We start from the raw sequence: 19,354 nt of genomic DNA on the forward strand, positions 1-19,354 counted from the left end.
GGTACGTCAAGTTAAAGTGCTTTCACATCCTGTCTCCTCCTGCCCTTGGGAAGTTGGAAGTTAAAACTACTGAAACCAGATGCCGTGATGCATCAGTGGGCAAAAGTGTCCCAGTTAGGTCAAAAATGAAACCTCCTCCTGTTTTTCCTCTTAAATGAAACAAAGTTCAAAGTCCAAAACATTCCTACGGTGGTACGTGACAATACTATGAAAAAAGAAAAAAGAAATGATTATGTTTTCTTTTTTTCTTTTCTTTTTTTCAAGTGATTTTTTTATGAAAACACTAACAATTTAAGGGGCAATAAAATCGGTTTTCATAGAAAAACACAGATTCGCTGCATAGCTTTGTAAATGGAGTTTAGTCAAAACATATGAACATTTAACATCAAACCAAAGCCAGATTAGAAAAATCCCCAAAGGTATTTTTCCACTTCTGCCTTTTTAAATGTCGACAGTTAACCAAATGTTGTAGGTTAAACCTGGGTGTTAATCATTGTCTGGCTCTAGTTTGTCCTGGATAACTGAAATAAACTGATTTACACACAAACAGGTTGTCTTTGTGAGGTTTTCATTTGCCTTTGCAAATGGGGTCAAACAACTATAGGGCACATCTGCACTCATGGCCACATATTATAGTCAGGACATTCCATGCAAAAGATAACTTGCGCACTACATTTGAGTATATCTTGTGTTAAAAGATTATATGGAGACAAAACATGATAATACGGATACTTCCATTCAGCAAAGTCAGCTTTACACAGAGAATCTTAAAATCATACAAAGTTAAAACTTTGCATGATTTGCTCCTTTTCTAGCATCACCACAGTTTAGTTTTCATGAGTGAAACACAGTTTTATACACCCACCTGTTTTTCAGACACCAAACTGAGCTCATGGTCCTGAAGTTAAACCTGCTGAAACCAGATGCAGTGAAGCTTCAGTGGGCAAAAGTGCTCCAGTTAGGTCGAAAATGAAACCTCCTCCTGTTTTTCCTCTTAAATGAAACTAAAGTTCAAACCGTGGTTTTCTGTTCTTAGTTGTTAGCGCATCTCTTATGAGTGAGTGGGCGAATGCAGCTTTTTGGTGGTTTTGAAGTTAAAATGTACTGTTTTTCTCAAAAATGATGCCTGCAGGTTCATGTTCCTCATGCTTTTCATTCTGGATTTGGTCCTTTTAAGGACTTGAGTATGTCAGAAATAATAAACAGGTTTTTCTGTCCAAAGCTCAATATTGTTACAGATTTTTTTAAATTCCGATCTTTAAATTTCGCCCATTTAATTCTTATTTGTCAAACTTTGCAATGCAGAATTTAATCGGAGGGAAAGACGTAATCTCTGTTTCAGTTTATCCATAGCCTCCCTGTTATTGTTCATTTTGCAGCTTATCAGCCTGTTGTTTCCAAACTGTTGCAATGAAGCGTGAGAGAGCAAAGGGTTACTTCCTGTTGTCAGAGCCTGGCCCTTTGTTTAATGAAGGCAGTAAACGAACCTAAACCATCTTAATATTCAGGACAAATCAACAGCTCAGTATTTGCTGTGTACTGACACTGAACTGCTCAAATTACATGTCTGAATGATTAGTGTGAGTGATAGACTGTGGCTCATATTCAAATGGTAAGTTTAAGTCGTTGTAGTTCTTACTTCTTATCCAGATGTTTCTGATTTCTAATGTAAATAATGGTAATTATAAAGGACACACACATATACACACTGCCTGGAGTATTTAGAGCCTGATAATAACAGTGCAGCACAGGACTCTGCTCCCTCTATTATTACTGCTGCTGCCCAGCAATGATGACAGAGAGGTGGTATAATAAAATACATTTCAAATGCTGTACTTCAGTTGTTTCTTTTTCCGCTATCTTTACAATATAAAATATCTATATAAGCTTTACTTTCATATACTTTCTAGAACCTCATACATAAATATATCACTTCAAAATATAAATATCCATATATATGATAATACACACACGATCAGGTTGGTGTTGTTATGATCACAACAATGGAGGAGGATGATAATAATAATGATGATTAAAGTTATTGAAATTATTATTCATTTGAATTCATTTTTCTTTATCACACACATATGTAGTCAATCCAGTTACAAATCACACATCACACACATTCAACTAACCTGTCTTTTGTTTATTTTGCATACACTGTTTTCCCTTCTCTCGTCCTGTTCTATTATTAGTTTCACATTTAAAGAAAAAAAGTTAAAAAATACTTCATGTACTCAAGTATTCCATTTTATGTTGCTTTATTTATTGGCTTGGGAAGAAATATTCCTTCATCTGCAACTACTTGTAACTTTGCAGCTTTAGATTAGAATTGTTTAAAGTCAAATCTGAATGATTTCCCTGCAAAATGCTCCATTAGTCGAATTTGTGAATCACAGGCCTTCTTTCCACCAGATTTCCTCCAGTCTTTCCTCTAGACAGCCCTGTACAGCAAAATGGGTGTTATGTAGCAAAGGAAACAGAATAGTCGCAAGTACTCTATTTTGAGCGAAGAGGCAATCTCTGGGGCTAAAAAATGCGGTCAGTGCTGTGATGCCCAAAACTGCATTTCCTCTAGTGGCCATTTGAATCAATCCCCACAGACTCCTCTCTTAAAATAACTAGATTTACAGCAGAAATAAACATTTATAATGGACAGAATTTGACCTTTTCAGAGCTTCTGTGGAAATTATTAAAGAAGAAGATGGACTAACGAAATGACACAGACAAGCTGTGTGTGGGTGTGGGAGGAGGATTTCATGGGAAACCATGAGATAAAGAGGAAGCATGGAAGCAGTTTGGATGGGATGGCAGTGATGGCAGGACTATTATTAAAGCTTCCACTAATAAATGCTCTGCAGTCTGCTGGGCAAAGAGATGAAGACATCACACCGAACGTCAGCATTTGTGTGCGTGTACTACACATGCTGTGTTGTCGTGCCATTTTATTGGTTTCAGATAATTACAGCCATCATGCTTTTGTGTTTAGATAGCTGCAGTACTTCTTCTGTATACTCCACAGCTGAAAAGTCTGAACCATAAAAGTGCGCTGGGTTTAGTTTCTACATTTTCCACAACATCACTCAGATTGCTGTTGCCATAATGGTGATAACACTGACTTTAATCACCTTTATTCACCAATTTATTCACAAACACACATCTATCGAGCTCATTAAAATATACAAACAGCCAAAACAGCAGCCTGACTGACGACAGAAATATCCCAGAAATATGAAAACAAACCACATCTCAACACAGAATCTAGTAATTAAAATGTCACTCAAAAATGGCAGATGCAGCTGATCAGGTTTGAGAGAGAGGTAACACCTTATTATGTGTTTTACTGAGGGCACACAAGATGTTTAATACAAAAAATGCATCTTTTAGCTTTTTGAATACAATTAAAGAATTAAACCTTGTACCCTCCTTTCAAAGGCTGGTCACTCTCTTCCTTTACATCATTCAGTTTGACACTTTTACACACACAATAAGAAAAACGAATAAAGCTAAAACATTTTATCTAAATGTCTCTATTACATCACTTAACATGGACACCTGGAGTTGTTAAAACGTGTCTCCATCTTAGATTTGCGATATATCTCACTTTTCTATAAATCAAAATTATTATGAAAATTGTATAATGATCAAAAACTTTTCTCATCACTTCATTGGCACATTGGAAAGTTTTCTCTGCTGGCTCTTTATTATTTGCTACCGTCCGTGTTTTTTCAGTGTCTCTTGTAATGTTACACTCCAGCTGATCTTCACTGAGAAAAGTCATAACACCTGTACAAACACACTAGATAACCTGTGACTTTCCACTCTTAGAAATGTGATCAGATATGAGAGTTCATGAAGCTAAAGCTCTTTGAAAAGGTACCTGAGTAAATGCTAGTAGCTGCTATTATTTGAAATAAATACTTTTTTGTCACATTGGAAATACAATAGCAGTTCGAGAAATTCAGTGCATTCGAGCAGTGGCGTGACTGGCTCGATGTCTAGCTAACACTTGAAAAATCTGACCATTGTGAAGTCATCATTCACATACTGTTAGCACATTCTGATTAGACTGGCTCTGCCTGCAGGACTTTGGATTTCTCTGGGATCAGAGGTCAAGCATCATGGGGGTCATACATTGGGTTGTTGAAGTTTCCTGTCATGCCGTAATCTTGGCTGTCCAGGAGACGACCGTAGTTTGTCCGTCTGAACGGAAAATACAAAGACAAAACGGAGTGAGAGAAGCAGTGTTCCAAACACTTCAGTGAGGGGTTGACCTTTCTCACTCTTACAGTGATCAGAAATTTCTAAGGGCAGTTATTTTTCTACTTAGTGTGACCTGAATCTAATGACTGAGTTCATTTTGCAACCACAGACACACATCTAGGTTAGCTTTACTATTTAGATCTGGAAGCCATCTTTTATACCATCAATGGAAAAAAAAAAAAAGTTTTAGAGCACGACTGACAAAGGATCAATCCCCCTGGGAACTATCCTTTTGGTGACACATATGGGGGCTGCTTGGAGAAATGAAATCATCTGACTGGTACAATCAAATTTGGCTATGAACTATGAGCATTCAGCTTCTATAACACAAGTTGACTCACCTGATCTTGTAGTAGTAGAGCCCTCCCAACACAACGAGAACCAATACAATGAATAAAGAAACGATGGCTGCAATACTTCCTGAAGAAAAGAACAAAGAAATAGACAATAAGTCTAAGGGTTCCTCTTATAGTCTGTGGTTTGAGTCCAGGAGTTTGACTTGCCTTCAGGTTTTTATTGTTTCCTGTTTGGTTTCACTTGGGTTTGTCATTTCCTGTTTTGATCATTCTTGTACAGTGATGTTATTGAGTCTCTTTTTTCCTTTTTTAATGGTGTTTAATTGTTTTTTTTTTTATATTTTGTGTTTCTTATTTTATTATCTTAGTACACTCCTGACTGTTTCTAGTTGTGCCTCCATCTGTCTCACTCTGTCCTTAAGCCTCAACCTATTTGTGTTTCCTTGAAATTCTTTTTTGTTCGTCTCTTTCCGTCATTTCCTGTTTTACTTTGAAGGTTAGTTTCTTTTATGTTCTGTGTTTGTTTTTCTTCCTGACGGCCCTTCCCTGATGTGCATTCACTTTTTGTCACCTGTATCTCTTTCCTCACCTGTTTGTCACTCCCAGTCAATTCTCTGTGTATAAATAGTCCTGTCTTCCCTTTGTTGAAGTGCCTGTGTACTTTAGTGTGTGTTCCTTTGTGAAGTTTGTGGCGGATTTGGGTCCAACACTGTAATCCACAAAGGTCAGTTTCATAAGTCCTCATGTTTTTAAATCAGTACATGTGACATTATGGTTTTTGGTTGTTTTTTATTTTATTTTGTAAAACATGCTTTTAAATTAAACTGAAGTAGACTAACTGTTATTTAAAGCTGCATGAAAATTCTCTGCAGGTTAGTGCAGGATAAACCGGTTAGTTTGCTCTACTGTGATGGGTTTAAAGTAAAGAACAGTGTGTGACCCAATTAAACCCCTGATTATACACATTTGCCTGTTTAGAGGCAAAGTCACCCTCTACAATGTAGGCAACAGAATATATAGATTTTTTTTTTTTAATTTTCCTTCTTTTTCTTTAGATTCAAATTGAGTATAGTTAGAATTTTAAAAGGTTTGAGTGTTTTCTCATCTACTGATATTATTTATTCATTATGTTAAATCTAGCAGAAGGTTCAGTTAGCATTGCACAAAAATAAAAAAAAAAACGCCCTCCAGAGCTACTTTTTACTTTCTTGCTTGGAGTAAATTCCAGAGCCTGTACTTTTTTACTTTTACCTGAGAAAAGAAGTTAGATCAGTACTTCAACTATTACTGGAGTATTTTTAAATGTAGTAGTTGTACTTCTACTTGTACATTTGCTAACTGGTTAGTTCTAGGTGTGTTTCCTCCTGTTTCCCATCCACTCGTTATCCTCAGTCTTCCTCTGCTTATTGTCGCATCGTCCCCATTTGCTGTGTGCGTCCTTGTGTATCATGGTTGGCTTGTAAACTCAAAGTTGTAAATGTTCTTTTTTTCCCCCTTCTACTTTATAGTTCCTAGTAACTAGATTGTGAGTCCTTCTTTAGTTCACTCCTTTTTGATTTGAGTCCTGCATTGGGTCCTACCTCTTCCTGCTACACAGCCTACATGACAGTTTATTAGTTTACTTTTTATATTGGTTTGAAAGAGTTCAATGGAGTGGTTAGCAATCACACTACATGTGCACTGTTCTTGAGTCAAACCAAACCCTGCCTGGTCTGACCTTTTCAATGGGCCAGGACAAAGTAGGGTTAACCATGCTCACACATAATATGCAGTAATCACACTAAATTTGAAAAAACTGGTGGTCAGAGTTATGTTTACTGTTCAGATTTTTCAGCTAAGTATAAATTACATAATGTGAATACAGCCTAAATATATAGGCTTTTTGTGCATGTGTTTGGTCATAAACTAAACAACTGGACAGCTGTTTTAAAAATAGCAATCAACAAAAGGTTAAAGGACTCTGTAAATTACAGTTGAAATCAACCCGAAATCAATCGACTGATGTATCAGGAAAGCACTAACCAAAGAGCCACACCGCCAACAAACTAAAATCAATCAGTCTAAAGTGTATCGAAAAATTTATTGAATGATTCTTCATTTGGGATTCATAAAATGTGTTTTTCCCATCAACTGAACACACCTGATGTTTAAGTATGTCAGTGGCCTCAGCCGACTGTACTGACTATGCAGAGATAAGCTAAAAGTCTTGAGAGGTGGTGGCCATATTGTGGCACAGTGTACTATGAACTTAAGATAATTCTTTTCTTCCCAATGTCTAAAGTAACTGATCTTTGAGCTTTAGTTTTGATAAGTAATCTCCATGTGAGAAACTGGATGAAATCAGCCCACCTCAAGGATCTTATGTTTCTATTTGTTGGCCCGGAGGCACAGCCTAGAAAAATGTTCAGCTATAATCAATAAACACTTCCTTGATAAACAAGGCTGCTCTTAATACTCTTACTAGCCTTAATTTCAACATTAAATGACCTGCTTATTGCTGACTATGCGCTTCAGTTTATCAGAAAGCTGTCTGATCTTTGAACTGAGTCTTTAAACCTTTGATAGGTGGCACGCTTTGGAAATAGACACTGAAAATGCATTCTGTTATTTTCCAAAGAATGGACTGTAACTGAGCAGTGAAGATTTTTTGATAACACAAATCACCATTTGGAACTGATCATGACCTGCATATTTTTATTTATTTATTTTTTAAATACAAACTTTTAGTTTAGGCGTTATTGGTGTTGAAAAATGTGTAACTGCTCATAAATGATCACCATACTTTCTGGGCCTTTTTAAGTAACCAGATGATTCATATGAAATGAGCCAAAGGGAATGACATGAAATGACATACATTATCAGGTGCACTAGCCAATGATAACGGGAAATAAGCAGTAGGTTCCCATTTGTGGAAAACTACTTTGCTATAAATCTCTTAAAGTTATTTTGGCTTTAATGAGATTAGATGGTCCAAATGCCCATGAAGTAACGTAAAGAATGTTTTAGTATACCTTATAATGTGATCTGAAAGTGATGATAATGACTGGATATTGTACACTTAGTGAATAAGCAGAGAAAGAACTAGCATTTATTTAGCTGGTAAGGACTTTACTATGAAGTAAACAAGGAAGTGTGAAAGGAAACTGTTCACATATTAACCACAGACTAAACCACGCTGAAAAGAGGTCAGTCACAGACAGGCAACAGAAGGGCTGGGGTAGTGCATGAGTATTGCATGCTTTCACTTTGCTCATTTAACAAAAGAACTATGAGTACCTGTGCCACTGTGTTTGTAAATCATATGTTCAACACATTCGCTGATATTTACATTCGGGCATTATAGACAGACAGCTGGTTTACATCAGATTCAGGTCAGACACCAGTCATTTTGTTAGAGTACGTGCCCTTTACTGGCAGTATACTGTAACTATTCTTTGATTAAAACCAAAAGTTAATGAGTGACTGGCATACTAGAGATATCTGAAGGAGTATAATAAAGATAAGAAAATAATTTATCATTTCAAGGGAACACACAGTGGGTGTCTTGACAGAGCATCTGCAATAAACACAGAGTTGTCTAGAAAGGGCAGGTACTTGGGTAACAAGTTTTGGTGCAGTGTAATGTGGTACTATCTGATCAAATATGTGGCAGTGTCTCAGGTAAATGTTGTAGCATCCAAACTACAGTTTAGTGTTATCAAAAAAAGAAGAAGAAGTAATAAATTATATATGATAAACATTGAGTATACTAATACAAAATATACTTCCTTACTTTACTTTACGTGATATGTCTGATTAATTACCAGCTACCGGGGCGACCGTGGCTCAAGAGTTAGGAGTTCGCCTTGTAATCGGAAGGTTGCCGGTTTGAGCCCCGGCTTGGACAGTCTCGGTTGTTGTGTCCTTGGGCAAGACACTTCACCCGTTGCCTACTGGTGGTGGTCAGAGGGCCTTGTGGCGCCAGTGTTCGGCAGCCTCGCCTCTGTCAGTGCGCCCCAGGGTGGCTGTGGCTACAATGTAGCTTGCCATCATCAGTGTGTGAATGGGTGGATGACAGGTTGTGTAAAGCGCTTTGGGGTCCTTAGGGACTAGAAAAGCGCTATACAAATACAGGCCATTTACTTGGAGACACTTGAATAAGAACAAGTTTTGCAAGAAACAAACAAACAAAAACCCTACACTATAAGTAAATTTCAGAGGTGTGTAAGTAATTTTAAGTGCATAATTTCATGTATTTTACTGGAAAGGAGACATAAATTACATTGTAAGTAGTTTTAAATGCTATGTTTATGGTATTTTGGAGGAAATTTTAAGGAAACAAATAATATTTTCCATCTGTCATCCTTTGCTGTATTTTTGGAGGGGTGCAGGCCTTAATCTTTCCATTTTTTATGCTTATTTTTTTAACATCTTTATTTAATATTCATTATTTTATGTGCACAATAGATATTCTGTTATCCATTTTTTTTAAATTACATTATAATTTTTCCTTGCTTTCCCCCTTATTTGAGTGTAGCTACCTGTATTTTTAGTTAAATATAATTACATAATTTTAAACACAATACACTGAAATTCCATTTAATTATATGAGCATTGAGGCCTTGCTCTTGGGTCATTTTTATAAAGTGTTACCTTTAATCCTACTGAGTTTGACATTTTAGGAGTTATGAGTTTGGGTATACCATTTTTAACACTGGGCACTTATTAGGTAGACCTGTTCAACTGCTCACTAACACAAATCATCTAATCTATCATATGATGGGAGCTCAATGCATTTCAATATGTAGACATGGTCAAGACGACATGCAGAAGTTCAAACTGAGCATAAGCAGGGTGAAGAAAGAGGATTTTAGTGATTTGAATGTAGCATGGTTGTTGGTGGCAGATGGGCTGATCTGAGAATCTCAGAAACTGCTGATCTGTTGGGATTTTCCCACACAACCATCTGTTCAAAGGTTTACAGAGAATGGTCCAAAAATGGCCCAGTGAGCAGTAACTCTAGGTGAAAATGCCTTGTTAATCCCAGAGGTCAGAAGAAAATAGCAAGACTGCATCAAGTGAAAAGGAAGGCAACAGTAACTCGACTCAACTAACTGGCAGTTTGTCAGCTTTCATGGTGCCAAGAGGATAAATTATACATTTTTTTTAGATCAGATTTCTATTTATAACTAATTAGTAATAATGTAATGCTTCTATGCTAAACTATGATAAAAATCTACATGATACTGTCTAGTCAAGCTCTGGTTATTGTTACCATTTTTGCATTCAGGCTTTTGATATTAGATGACATTTTTCAGTCTTGATGTCCTCTTGTCAGTGAAGATACACTGGTTTCTGACTTACTGTCATGTAGCAGAAATGTTGTGGGATCGATCGGAAAGGAAAGGAAATGCATGAAACAGAAAGGATAACTGTATCTGAGCAATACTCCATACCTGAGCTTAGACCTTTGGGCTTGTGTTCATCTTGCCCCAGAGTGGTACCCTTCGTGGTGGCTCTTGGAGGGGTGGTGAATCCAGGAGTGGTAGTAGGTTCTGTGATTGTTTGAATACTTGCATTTAAAGTGCTTAAGGTGATCGTTGTGTTGGTGGTTTGGGCGATGTCAGTGGTGCTGTTTATTTGGGTGGCGCTTGTGGGAGTAATGGCTGTGCTGGTGCTTTGGGCGATGTCAGTGGTGCTGTTTGTTTGGGTGGCGCTTGTGGGAGTAATGGCTGTGCTGGTGCTTTGAGCGATGTCAGTGGTGCTGTTTGTTTGGGTGGCGCTTGTGGGAGTAATGGCTGTGCTGGTGCTTTGAGCGATGTCAGTGGTGCTGTTTGTTTGGGTGGCGCTTGTGGGAGTAATGGCTGTGCTGGTGCTTTGGGCGAGGTCAGTGGTGCTGTATGTTTGGGTGGTGGTGCTTGTGGGAGTAGTGGCTGTGTTGGTGCTTTGGGTGAGGTCAGTGGTGCTGTATGTTTGGGTGGTGCTTGTGGGAGTAATGGCTGTGTTGGTGCTTTGGTTGATGTCAGTGGTGCTGGTGTTTTCAGTGACACCTGCAGTTGATGTCTCGGTAAGGCTTGCAGAAGTTGAAGGTGGTGTTGTGGAGGTTACTATCTGTTTTGTTACTGCACAGAATAACAGCAGACCTGCAATTCAAGACAGGAGATTTTTGTAAGGTGGTGAGAATGTGATATATGACATTCCTCCTGCTTTCGAATGTAGACTTTGGAATTTTCCTGTCCTTTCTTTTCTCTCTTAAAATGATGGTAAACTAGTATTTCGGAGCTTTAGAAATCGATAGTAACGTGGACCCCTTCCATATGTACCAGGTAGGATTGAGAATGTTTTAGCTGATAAGTAGAGTGTCACACTGAAAGTTCTTGGTGTTAAATGAATTTCCAAATAGAAATTAGAGTTAGGTAGTATTAACCCCGATTCTTTTGTCCCCGTGATGGAACAGAGAAAACTGACTCATAGTGTGTTAAAACATTTATATTTCTTTTTTATTCAATCATCTTCCGGAAGAGAGAGACCCCTACACAGCCCAAACGCCAGTTGCAGGATCTCTAACATTTAAATTTGCAACATGTGTGCTTCCTGGAAAGTCTTCTGCTTCTGGAATTCATGCAATCTTTATTTGGAGTTTATTGAACTCATGCCAATTAAAGGTACATTTTGGAAGCTGTTTTTATTTGTTTACAGGCTCATACTAACAGTACTGGTCCCAGCCCTGGCTATATAGTAGGGTTGCATCAGGAAGGGGATCTGGTGTAACATCAGTGACAAATCAAATGTGTAGCTTCATCTTTGGTGACCTCTTGGAAAATTAGAGAGAAGTTGAAAGCATCTATTACTGAAAGTATTGTAGTGGGTCAGGGCTGTTCGGGGTTCTGTTTGTACAGTTATGTTTTGTTTATGTTGCCATAGTGACAGGTGACGCCCTCTCGCTGCGACGGTGTGTCCTTCCGGGGTCAGAGGGCGCCCTGTGTTGTTGTTGTTGTTGCCGCGCTGAGCAGTTAGCTAGCGGCAGTGTTCTTCTGCAAATGTGAATAAACGGCTGTGCTCCCTGGCTAGCTCACGGGAAGCAAGACCAAACGATACCTCCGTCTCCTCCTTGTCTGAGCTCGCCACATTGGTGTCAGAAGTGGGATAGCTCACCCTCGGCGTAATGGAGAGAGACATTCAGAGGCTGGAGCAAGCCGTCGAGGAGAACATTCCCCGCTTGGGAAACTGGCGATGGAAGAGAGAGGATGTGAGTGGCCATGTAAGTCCCCCGACGGGTCCCGATGGTACGAGCGCACCGCGGCGGCGGCCCGTCGCGACAAATGCTAGGGCAATGCTTCATGGGCTACCTCTGTCGACCCACACGCCGAGCCCCCAACCGCGAGCAGTTATGCCTACCACGCCAGTTAAGGTACCGAAATACAACGGGCTAACCCCGTTAGAGCCCTACCTCTCACAAGTGCGGCTAGCTGCCAGACATAGTGGCTGGAGCGAAGAGGAGACTGCTACACACCTAGCACTAGCATTAGAGGGAGCTGCACTGCAGATACTCCTTGACCTAGCCCCGGCAGAGCAGCATGAGCTCCAGGCCCTCACCGCGGCACTCGAGAGGTGATTCGGGCAGCGGCACTCCACTGATCAGAGCAGAGAGCAGCTAACCAACCGGAGCCGTCGACCAGGGGAGAGCCTGGGCACCTTTGCAGCAGACGTGTTGCTGTATGCTCGTCGTGGCTACCCGGAGTTTCCAGCAGCGGCCCGTGAGGAGCTTAGCCTGCATGCTTTTCTGCGAGGACTTTTCCCAGAGCAACTACGCCAACACGTCCGCCTGGCCATGCCTCAGATCCTCCGTGAGGCGCTCCTTGAGGCTGAAAGGGCCGAGCCGGTGCTCACCTCGCGACCTAACCAGCAGGTGCCCCCCCCAAACTACCCCCAAATCAGAGCCGCAGACTGCGACGGGGAGGGGGAGGTCGCCGAGATGTCCCAGCTGCAACCCTCGGTGCCCCGGAGGCGTCCTCGTCGACCAACCGACCGCTGCTACTGGTGCGATGAGCCTGGCCACGTGGCGCGTGACTGCCCAGCACCAGCCCCGAAGACCGGAACTACGCAGCCTCAGGGAAACGAGGAGGGAGCGGTGTAGCGAGGGGGCCACCGCTCCAGCTTCCTGCCCCCCTCCAAGGACGATGCACAGTGGTGGGCCGAGTTGGGCACCTCAAGGGACTCCACCTGAGCTGCTGTGTTGAGGACCAGCCATGCCAGGCCATGGTGGACACGGGGTCTACCATTTCCCTAATACGACCTGGCGTGCTCCCTGAAACATCCGGGCCACTGGTGAAGGGTTGGTTGCCCACAGACACCCAGCTGATGACAGTGACGGGGGAGAAAACTGTTATGCGGAGGAAGAAACCGTTGCGGATCCGAGTGAAGGATCTAGAGCTGGTGCACGACTTCTGGCTCGCCGACATTCAAGACCAGTGCATCATTGGCCTGGATCTGCTGAGCCGCTGGGGGGCCTGCGTCGACACCACAAAGCTGGCTATCACTCTTGGCGCAGAGACTTTTGCTCTCCAGCGCGGCCAAAAGCAGGGAGCGGGGACCAGACGAGACAGGCGTCGGGCAGCTGCCGCTCAGCGGATTTCGGATGCCGGTGGCTCCGGGTCATCTCCACTCGCCTCAGCCTCTCAGCCTCTCAGCCTGACAAACCTCCTTCGACCGAGACCATCGAGGCTGTTGATGACCTTTGGCAGCGCAGCAGCGTAGGCCTCAACGTCGACCAGCGCCAGCGGTTGAGGTGCCTCCTGGACGAGAATGTGGATATCTTTGCCGCCAGTGACAAAGACTGCAGGCAGACGAGTCTGGTCCAGCACACCATCGACACCGGCTCTGCTCAGCCCATCCGTCTGCGCCCACACCGGCTGCCCCTCTCGAAACGGCAGGTAGCGGAAGAGAAGATCCGTGAGATGGCTGCGGCTGGGGTGATCAAGCCGTCCAATAGCCCATGGGCGGCACCCGTGGTTCTGGTGGGGAAGAAGGATGGCAGCCCGAGGTTCTGCGTGGACTTTCGCCGTCTCAATGCAGTCACCAAGAAGGACTCGTACCCGCTGCCGCGGATCGACGAGGCCTTAGATTACGTTACCGGCTCCAGTTGGTTCAGCTCCCTCGACCTACGCAGCGGTTACTGGCAGGTGGAGCTAGCCCCCGACGCAAGGCCTAAGACTGCATTCACCATTGGACAGGGGCTGTGGCAGTTCAGGGTCATGCCATTTGGGCTCTGCAATGCGCCAGCGACGTTTGAGAGGCTGATGGAGAGGGTGCTCGTGGATATCCCTCGTAGCCGCTGCGTTGTGTACCTGGATGACCTGTTGGTGCACGGTGGCGACTTCGACAGTGCACTGTCTCACCTGAGCGAGGTCTTGAGTGCCATCCGACGAGCTGGGCTTCGGCTCAACCCCGCGAAATGCCGCCTGTTGGCGAGAGAGACCACGTTCTTGGGCCATGTGATCAGCGCTCGAGGTGTCGCCACTGACCCCGCAAAAGTTGCTGCGGTCCGGGACTGGCCGACTCCCTCGAACGTCCAAGAACTGCGGAGCTTCCTGGGCCTAGCCTCCTACTACCGTCGGTTCATCAAAGGGTTCGCGACAATGGCCAGCCCCCTCCACCGCCTGACTTACAAGGGACAGCTGTTTGGCTGGGGGGATGCCTGTGCTGCGGCTTTTGAACAGCTGAAGGAGGCCCTCACCAGAGCCCCAGTCCTGGCCTACCCCGACGCCCGGCAACCTTTCATTGTGGACACTGATGCTAGCAATGTAGGGGTCGGGGCGGTCCTTTCCCAGCAGGACGAGGTTGGAGAACGGGTGGTGGGGTACTTCAGTCGTGCCTTGGGGCAAGCCGAGAGGAACTACTGCGTGACCCGGCGGGAGCTGCTGGCCGTAGTGCTAGGGGTGCGGCACTTCCAGCCATATCTGCACGGCTGCCGGTTCCTCCTGCGCACTGACCATGCATCTCTGACTTGGCTCCTGAACTTCAAACACCCAGAAGGGCAGGTGGCCCGCTGGCTGGAGGTCCTTCAGGGCTATGACTTCGAGATCCAGCATCAGCCAGGTCGACAGCATGGCAACGCTGATGCCCTCTCCAGATGGCCCTGCGTAGCCGTCGAGTGCCGCTACTGCCTGCGACAGGAAGAGCGGGCCCAGGAGGTGCTGGGGGTGGCTACTGCTCAGGCCACAGCCGGCGGAGGGGGGTGGCTCCCATTGACAACGCAGCAGCTGAAGCGGGAGCAGGAGGCCGACGCGACGTTGGTTCAGGTGGGGGCCTGGCTGGAGGCGGCGCAACGCCCCGCCTGGACGGGGGTGTCGGGACAGGAGCCCGAGGTGAAGGCCTACTACTCCCAGCACAACAATCTGGAGACCCACGACGGCCTCCTGTACCGGAGATGGCGGGCCCCCGGTCAGGGCAGAGATCTCCTGCAGCTGTTGGTGCCTCGGTCGCTGCGGTCGCAGGTGCTTGAGCTGGTCCATGGCTCGGTGGGGGCAGGACACTATGGGAACGCCAAAACTCTCCGCCGCCTCAGGGGACGGTTCTACTGGCCTGGCTGTCGACGGGATGTGGAACTCCATGTGCACTGCTGTGACACCTGCACGGCACAGAAGGGCCCAACTCAACGCTCCACTGCCCCCCTTCAGCAGTACCTGGTGGGGGCCCCAATGGAAAGAGTGGGAGTGGACGTTCTAGGGCCTTTCCCCGTCACAGAGTCAGGGAACCGGTATGTGTTGGTGGCTATGGACTATTTCACAAAGTAGCCAAAGGCCTACGCGGTGCCGGACCAGAGCGCAACGACGACGGCCGAGAAGCTGGTGGAGGAGATGTTCACCCGTTTTGGGGTCCCGGCTGAGCTCCACAGTGACCAGGGGCGTAACTTTGAATCGAAGGTCTTCGGGGAGATCTGCCGGCGACTGGGGGTGGAGAAGACGAGAACCACACCGCTCCACCCACAAAGCGATGGCTTGGCTGAGCGCTTCAACCGCACGCTGGCCACCCAGCTCGCCATTCTCACCAGCCGCCACCAGCGAGATTGGGACCGACATCTGCCCCTGGTCCTTTGGTCGTATTGGACTGCGGTGCAGGAGTCCAGCCAGTGCACACCTGCCGCTCTGATGTTTGGACGGGAGCTCCGGACGCCTGTGGATCTGGTGTTCGGGTCCCCCCCCGAGCCGGAGATTGATGGTGGGCCAGAGATGGACTACTACAGGAGGCTCAGGGAGCGGCTGCAGGTGGTTCATGTCTACACCCGCCAGGCCCAGGCCAGCGCCGGAGTACGACAGAAAAGAGCCTACGACACCAAGTGCCGAGGGGGGGTTTTCATGCCTGGCGACAAGGTTTGGGTGTACTGCCCGGTTCGCAAGAGAGGAGTGTCCCCCAAACTCTGCAGTCACTGGCAAGGGCCGGCAGAGGTCGTGGAGCGGCTAACAGACGTGGTGTACCGTATCCGCATGCCGGGCCCGGGGCGCATGGTGGTGTTGCACCGGGACAGGCTCTCACCGTACCGACCGCTCGCTCCAGCAGACGCCGGAGCAGGGGATGATGGTGGCACTCCATGTTCTGACCCAAGTGACTTTTCCCCCGCCGGTCGTGACCGGCCGGTGCGCCAAAAGAAGGCACCTGGACATTTGCAGGACTTTGTGTGGGGTAATGGGGTCGTCGGGGACGACTGACCCCTTAGGTGGGGGCTATGTAGTGGGTCAGGGCTGTTCGGGGTTCTGTTTGTACAGTTATGTTTTGTTTATGTTGCCATAGTGACAGGTGACGCCCTCTCGCTGCGACGGTGTGTCCTTCCGGGGTCAGAGGGCGCCCTGTGTTGTTGTTGTTGTTGCCGCGCTGAGCAGTTAGCTAGCGGCAGTGTTCTTCTGCAAATGTGAATAAACGGCTGTGCTCCCTGGCTAGCTCACGGGAAGCAAGACCAAACGATACCTCCGTCTCCTCCTTGTCTGAGCTCGCCACAGTATTGATCTTTTTTGTGAAACAGTTTGGGTGTTTTGGCAAATACAACACTGAGCTGTTTTCAAGGACTAAAGACGGTGAGTTTGCATGCACTAAACTATGTTAATTATACAATAAACCCATTAACTACATATAAAAGATGAATTTAGGCCTCCAGGTCTGAAGCTAAAGGGGGAAGACCTTACATTCTTTCTAATGTCCTGTAGGCTAAAACTGGTTGCAAAACTGTCAGACTGCACTTTTTTAAATTTAAGGTAGTTCTAATGTCACTTAGGTATGAACAGTATCTCACTTGCTTAGTCGGATTGAAGTCAATTAATTTTGCACAACTCCAGCTTTTATATATACAGTCCCCATCAAAAGTTTAAGACCACTTGAAAAATGGCATAAAATCATACTTTGCATGGTTGGATCTCAACAAGGTTCCATATAGAGCTTCAACATGCAAGGAGAAGAAATGGTAGTGAGACAAAATATTTTTCTGAGCATGCAATTTATTGAATACAACGCTTAAACCAAAACAGTTTTACAGCTGATCAAAAGTTTAGGACCACACCTAAAAAAAAACCCTGTTATCCCCAAAGGTTCTCAGTTGGATTTAGATCAGGGGAACATGCAGGATGGTCCAAAAGAGCAATGTTATTCTCCTGGATATAGTCCCTTGTTCTGTGTACTGTAGCGTTGTCCTGTTGAAAAACCCATTCGTTACTGCTCAGATGAGGGCCATCAGTCATGAGGAATGCTCTCTGCAACATTTGGACATAGCCAGCAGCCGTTTGATGCCCCTGCACCTCCTGAAGCTCTGTTGTGGCATGTAGAAAACATCTCAGGTGGGATCTGCTTGTCTTGCCAGTAACACTGGAAACCATCAGGGCCATGAAGGTTAAATTTTTCTCATCAGAGAATAAAACTTTCTTCCATCTTTCATTGTCCCATGTTTGGTGCACTCTTGCAAAGTCTAAATGATCGGTTCTGTGGCGTTCAAGGAGACGAGGCCTTTGTAGACGTTTTTTGTTTTTGAAGCCCTTCAGTCTCAGATGTCGTCTGATGGTTATGGGGCTGCAGTCTGCACCAGTAACTGCCTTAATTTGGTTTGGGGATTGTCCAGTGTCTTGACAGACAGCCAGTTGGATCCTTCCTAGTGAAATTTTTTGGGGTCTTCCACTTCACTTTCTTGTTCCATAAGCCACGGGATCGTTTAAGAAGTCCCAAATGACTTTCTTATTGCGTCCCACCTCAGCAGGGATTGTGCGCTGCGAGAGACCCTGCTTATGCAGTTCAACAATAACACCACATTCAAAAAGGGAAAGTTTTTTTTGCCTTTGCCATCAGTACATTATGACAGTGTGACTATCTGACAGAAAATGACAATGTATCCACATTTTTGCACAGATTTGGCCTTTTAAAGGGATGTGGTCCTAAACTATTGATCAGCTGTTAAACAGACTGTTTCGGTTTAAGCATTGTTTTCAATAAATTGCATGCTCAAAAAATGTTTTGTCTCACTCCTATTTCTTCTTGTTGCATGTTGAAGCTCTACTTGGAACCTTGTTAAGATCCAACCATGCAAAATATGATCTTAAACTTTTGACCGGGACTGTATATTTCATACCTCTTCGACCACTACCATTGTGTAATCAGAATGTAGTTGGTCATGGCTAGTCATGATAATTTATCTGGCGGAACCATGAAAAAAAAGCTCCCCCCATCTTTTGATTTGAAATTTAACATGAATAAAAGACCAGAAAGGCTGAACGTTTACAGTCTGTGTAGTACATATTTCATCACAGACACAGTCTTGCCATCAGCGTTTCTGTCAACGTAAAGGAAGTCAGAGCAGGGATCTAGTATGACGAATGTATTATTTCTTTCCTCCTTCTATTATAGTTGTTTGATCACAATTTTAAAAGTTTAATTTAAAAAAGAGAATCTAATGAAAATAAACTATCTACTTATCACCAGTGGGAGAAAGAAACATTAAAGTGATGATGCAGTACTTTGTGATAAAGATCCAACCCAAAGGTTCCAAAATAGTGTTGAGTCAAAAAAAGAAAAAAAACAACACATTTCCTGTCTGAGAGCTTTAGCACCACATGTCATCATCACTCAGTTTAGACCGGTAGAAATGTGTCATTTACTTCCTTAACAAATCAAACACTGAAAAAGCATTGTGTTGTGTAACTTCTAGCAGGTCTGAGTTTAACCTTCTTACACTGAAAGTTCACTTCTAACAAACTATTTGAACCAGTGAAAAGAGGCATTTTAAAGACACTGCAAAGGCTGATTTCACCAAAGAACCTTCAGTTCAAATAATTTACAGATCAGCTACTGAAGGGAGTAATTTCTGCACTTATAATCTAAAAAAAATACTAACAATAAACATGATAGTTCACATGACTCTTCAGTCACTTACTAAAGACCTTTATCTTAAAAACAGATCTAGGTAAATCAGAAAGGAGCCTGTTTTGATGTTTACTTACATGTTATCAGAGTTTGACGACTGACCCTCGTCATAGTTTTCCTTTAGCTGTATGTCTTCACAAACACTTTTGTGGCTGTAGCTTTGTGCTCTCTGCTCCCTGTAGAAAGCTGTAGTGTGTACGGCTGCTTGTGACTGTAGGTGACTAATTATAAAAGCGTGGGGGGGCGAGGCTTCGTGATGTCACTTCACTTTCCAAACCTCATGAGGCTGTGTTCATCAAAATATGAACAAGCGAAGACAGGAAGTCTGACTAGAAATTGCAAAATTCATCTGTATTTGATTTTTTATAATGACTTCATCTTCATTTTTGATCTAAGATACGCCTGTAACAATTCGGAGA

The 19,354-nt window shown here is 44.1% G+C and overlaps 1 protein-coding gene across 1 annotated transcript; it reads right to left on the reverse strand.

The window, feature by feature from the left end:
• Positions 1–2,158: 2,158 nt before the first annotated feature.
• Positions 2,159–19,131, reverse strand: parm1 (prostate androgen-regulated mucin-like protein 1). The gene is made up of 4 exons (XM_084934665.1): positions 19,013–19,131; positions 9,995–10,681; positions 4,605–4,683; positions 2,159–4,203 (listed from the first exon to the last, which is right to left on the reverse strand). Exons 1-4 carry the CDS (start codon positions 19,044–19,046, stop codon positions 4,113–4,115), a joined length of 891 nt encoding a protein of 296 aa, XP_084790791.1. The 5' UTR covers positions 19,047–19,131; the 3' UTR covers positions 2,159–4,112.
• Between the last annotated feature and the right edge of the window lie 223 nt (positions 19,132–19,354).

Source organism: Perissodus microlepis, chromosome 7 (assembly GCF_051167445.1).
Source record: "Perissodus microlepis isolate ML-2025 ecotype Zambia chromosome 7, ASM5116744v1, whole genome shotgun sequence".
Classification (NCBI taxonomy): Eukaryota; Metazoa; Chordata; class Actinopteri; order Cichliformes; family Cichlidae; genus Perissodus; species Perissodus microlepis.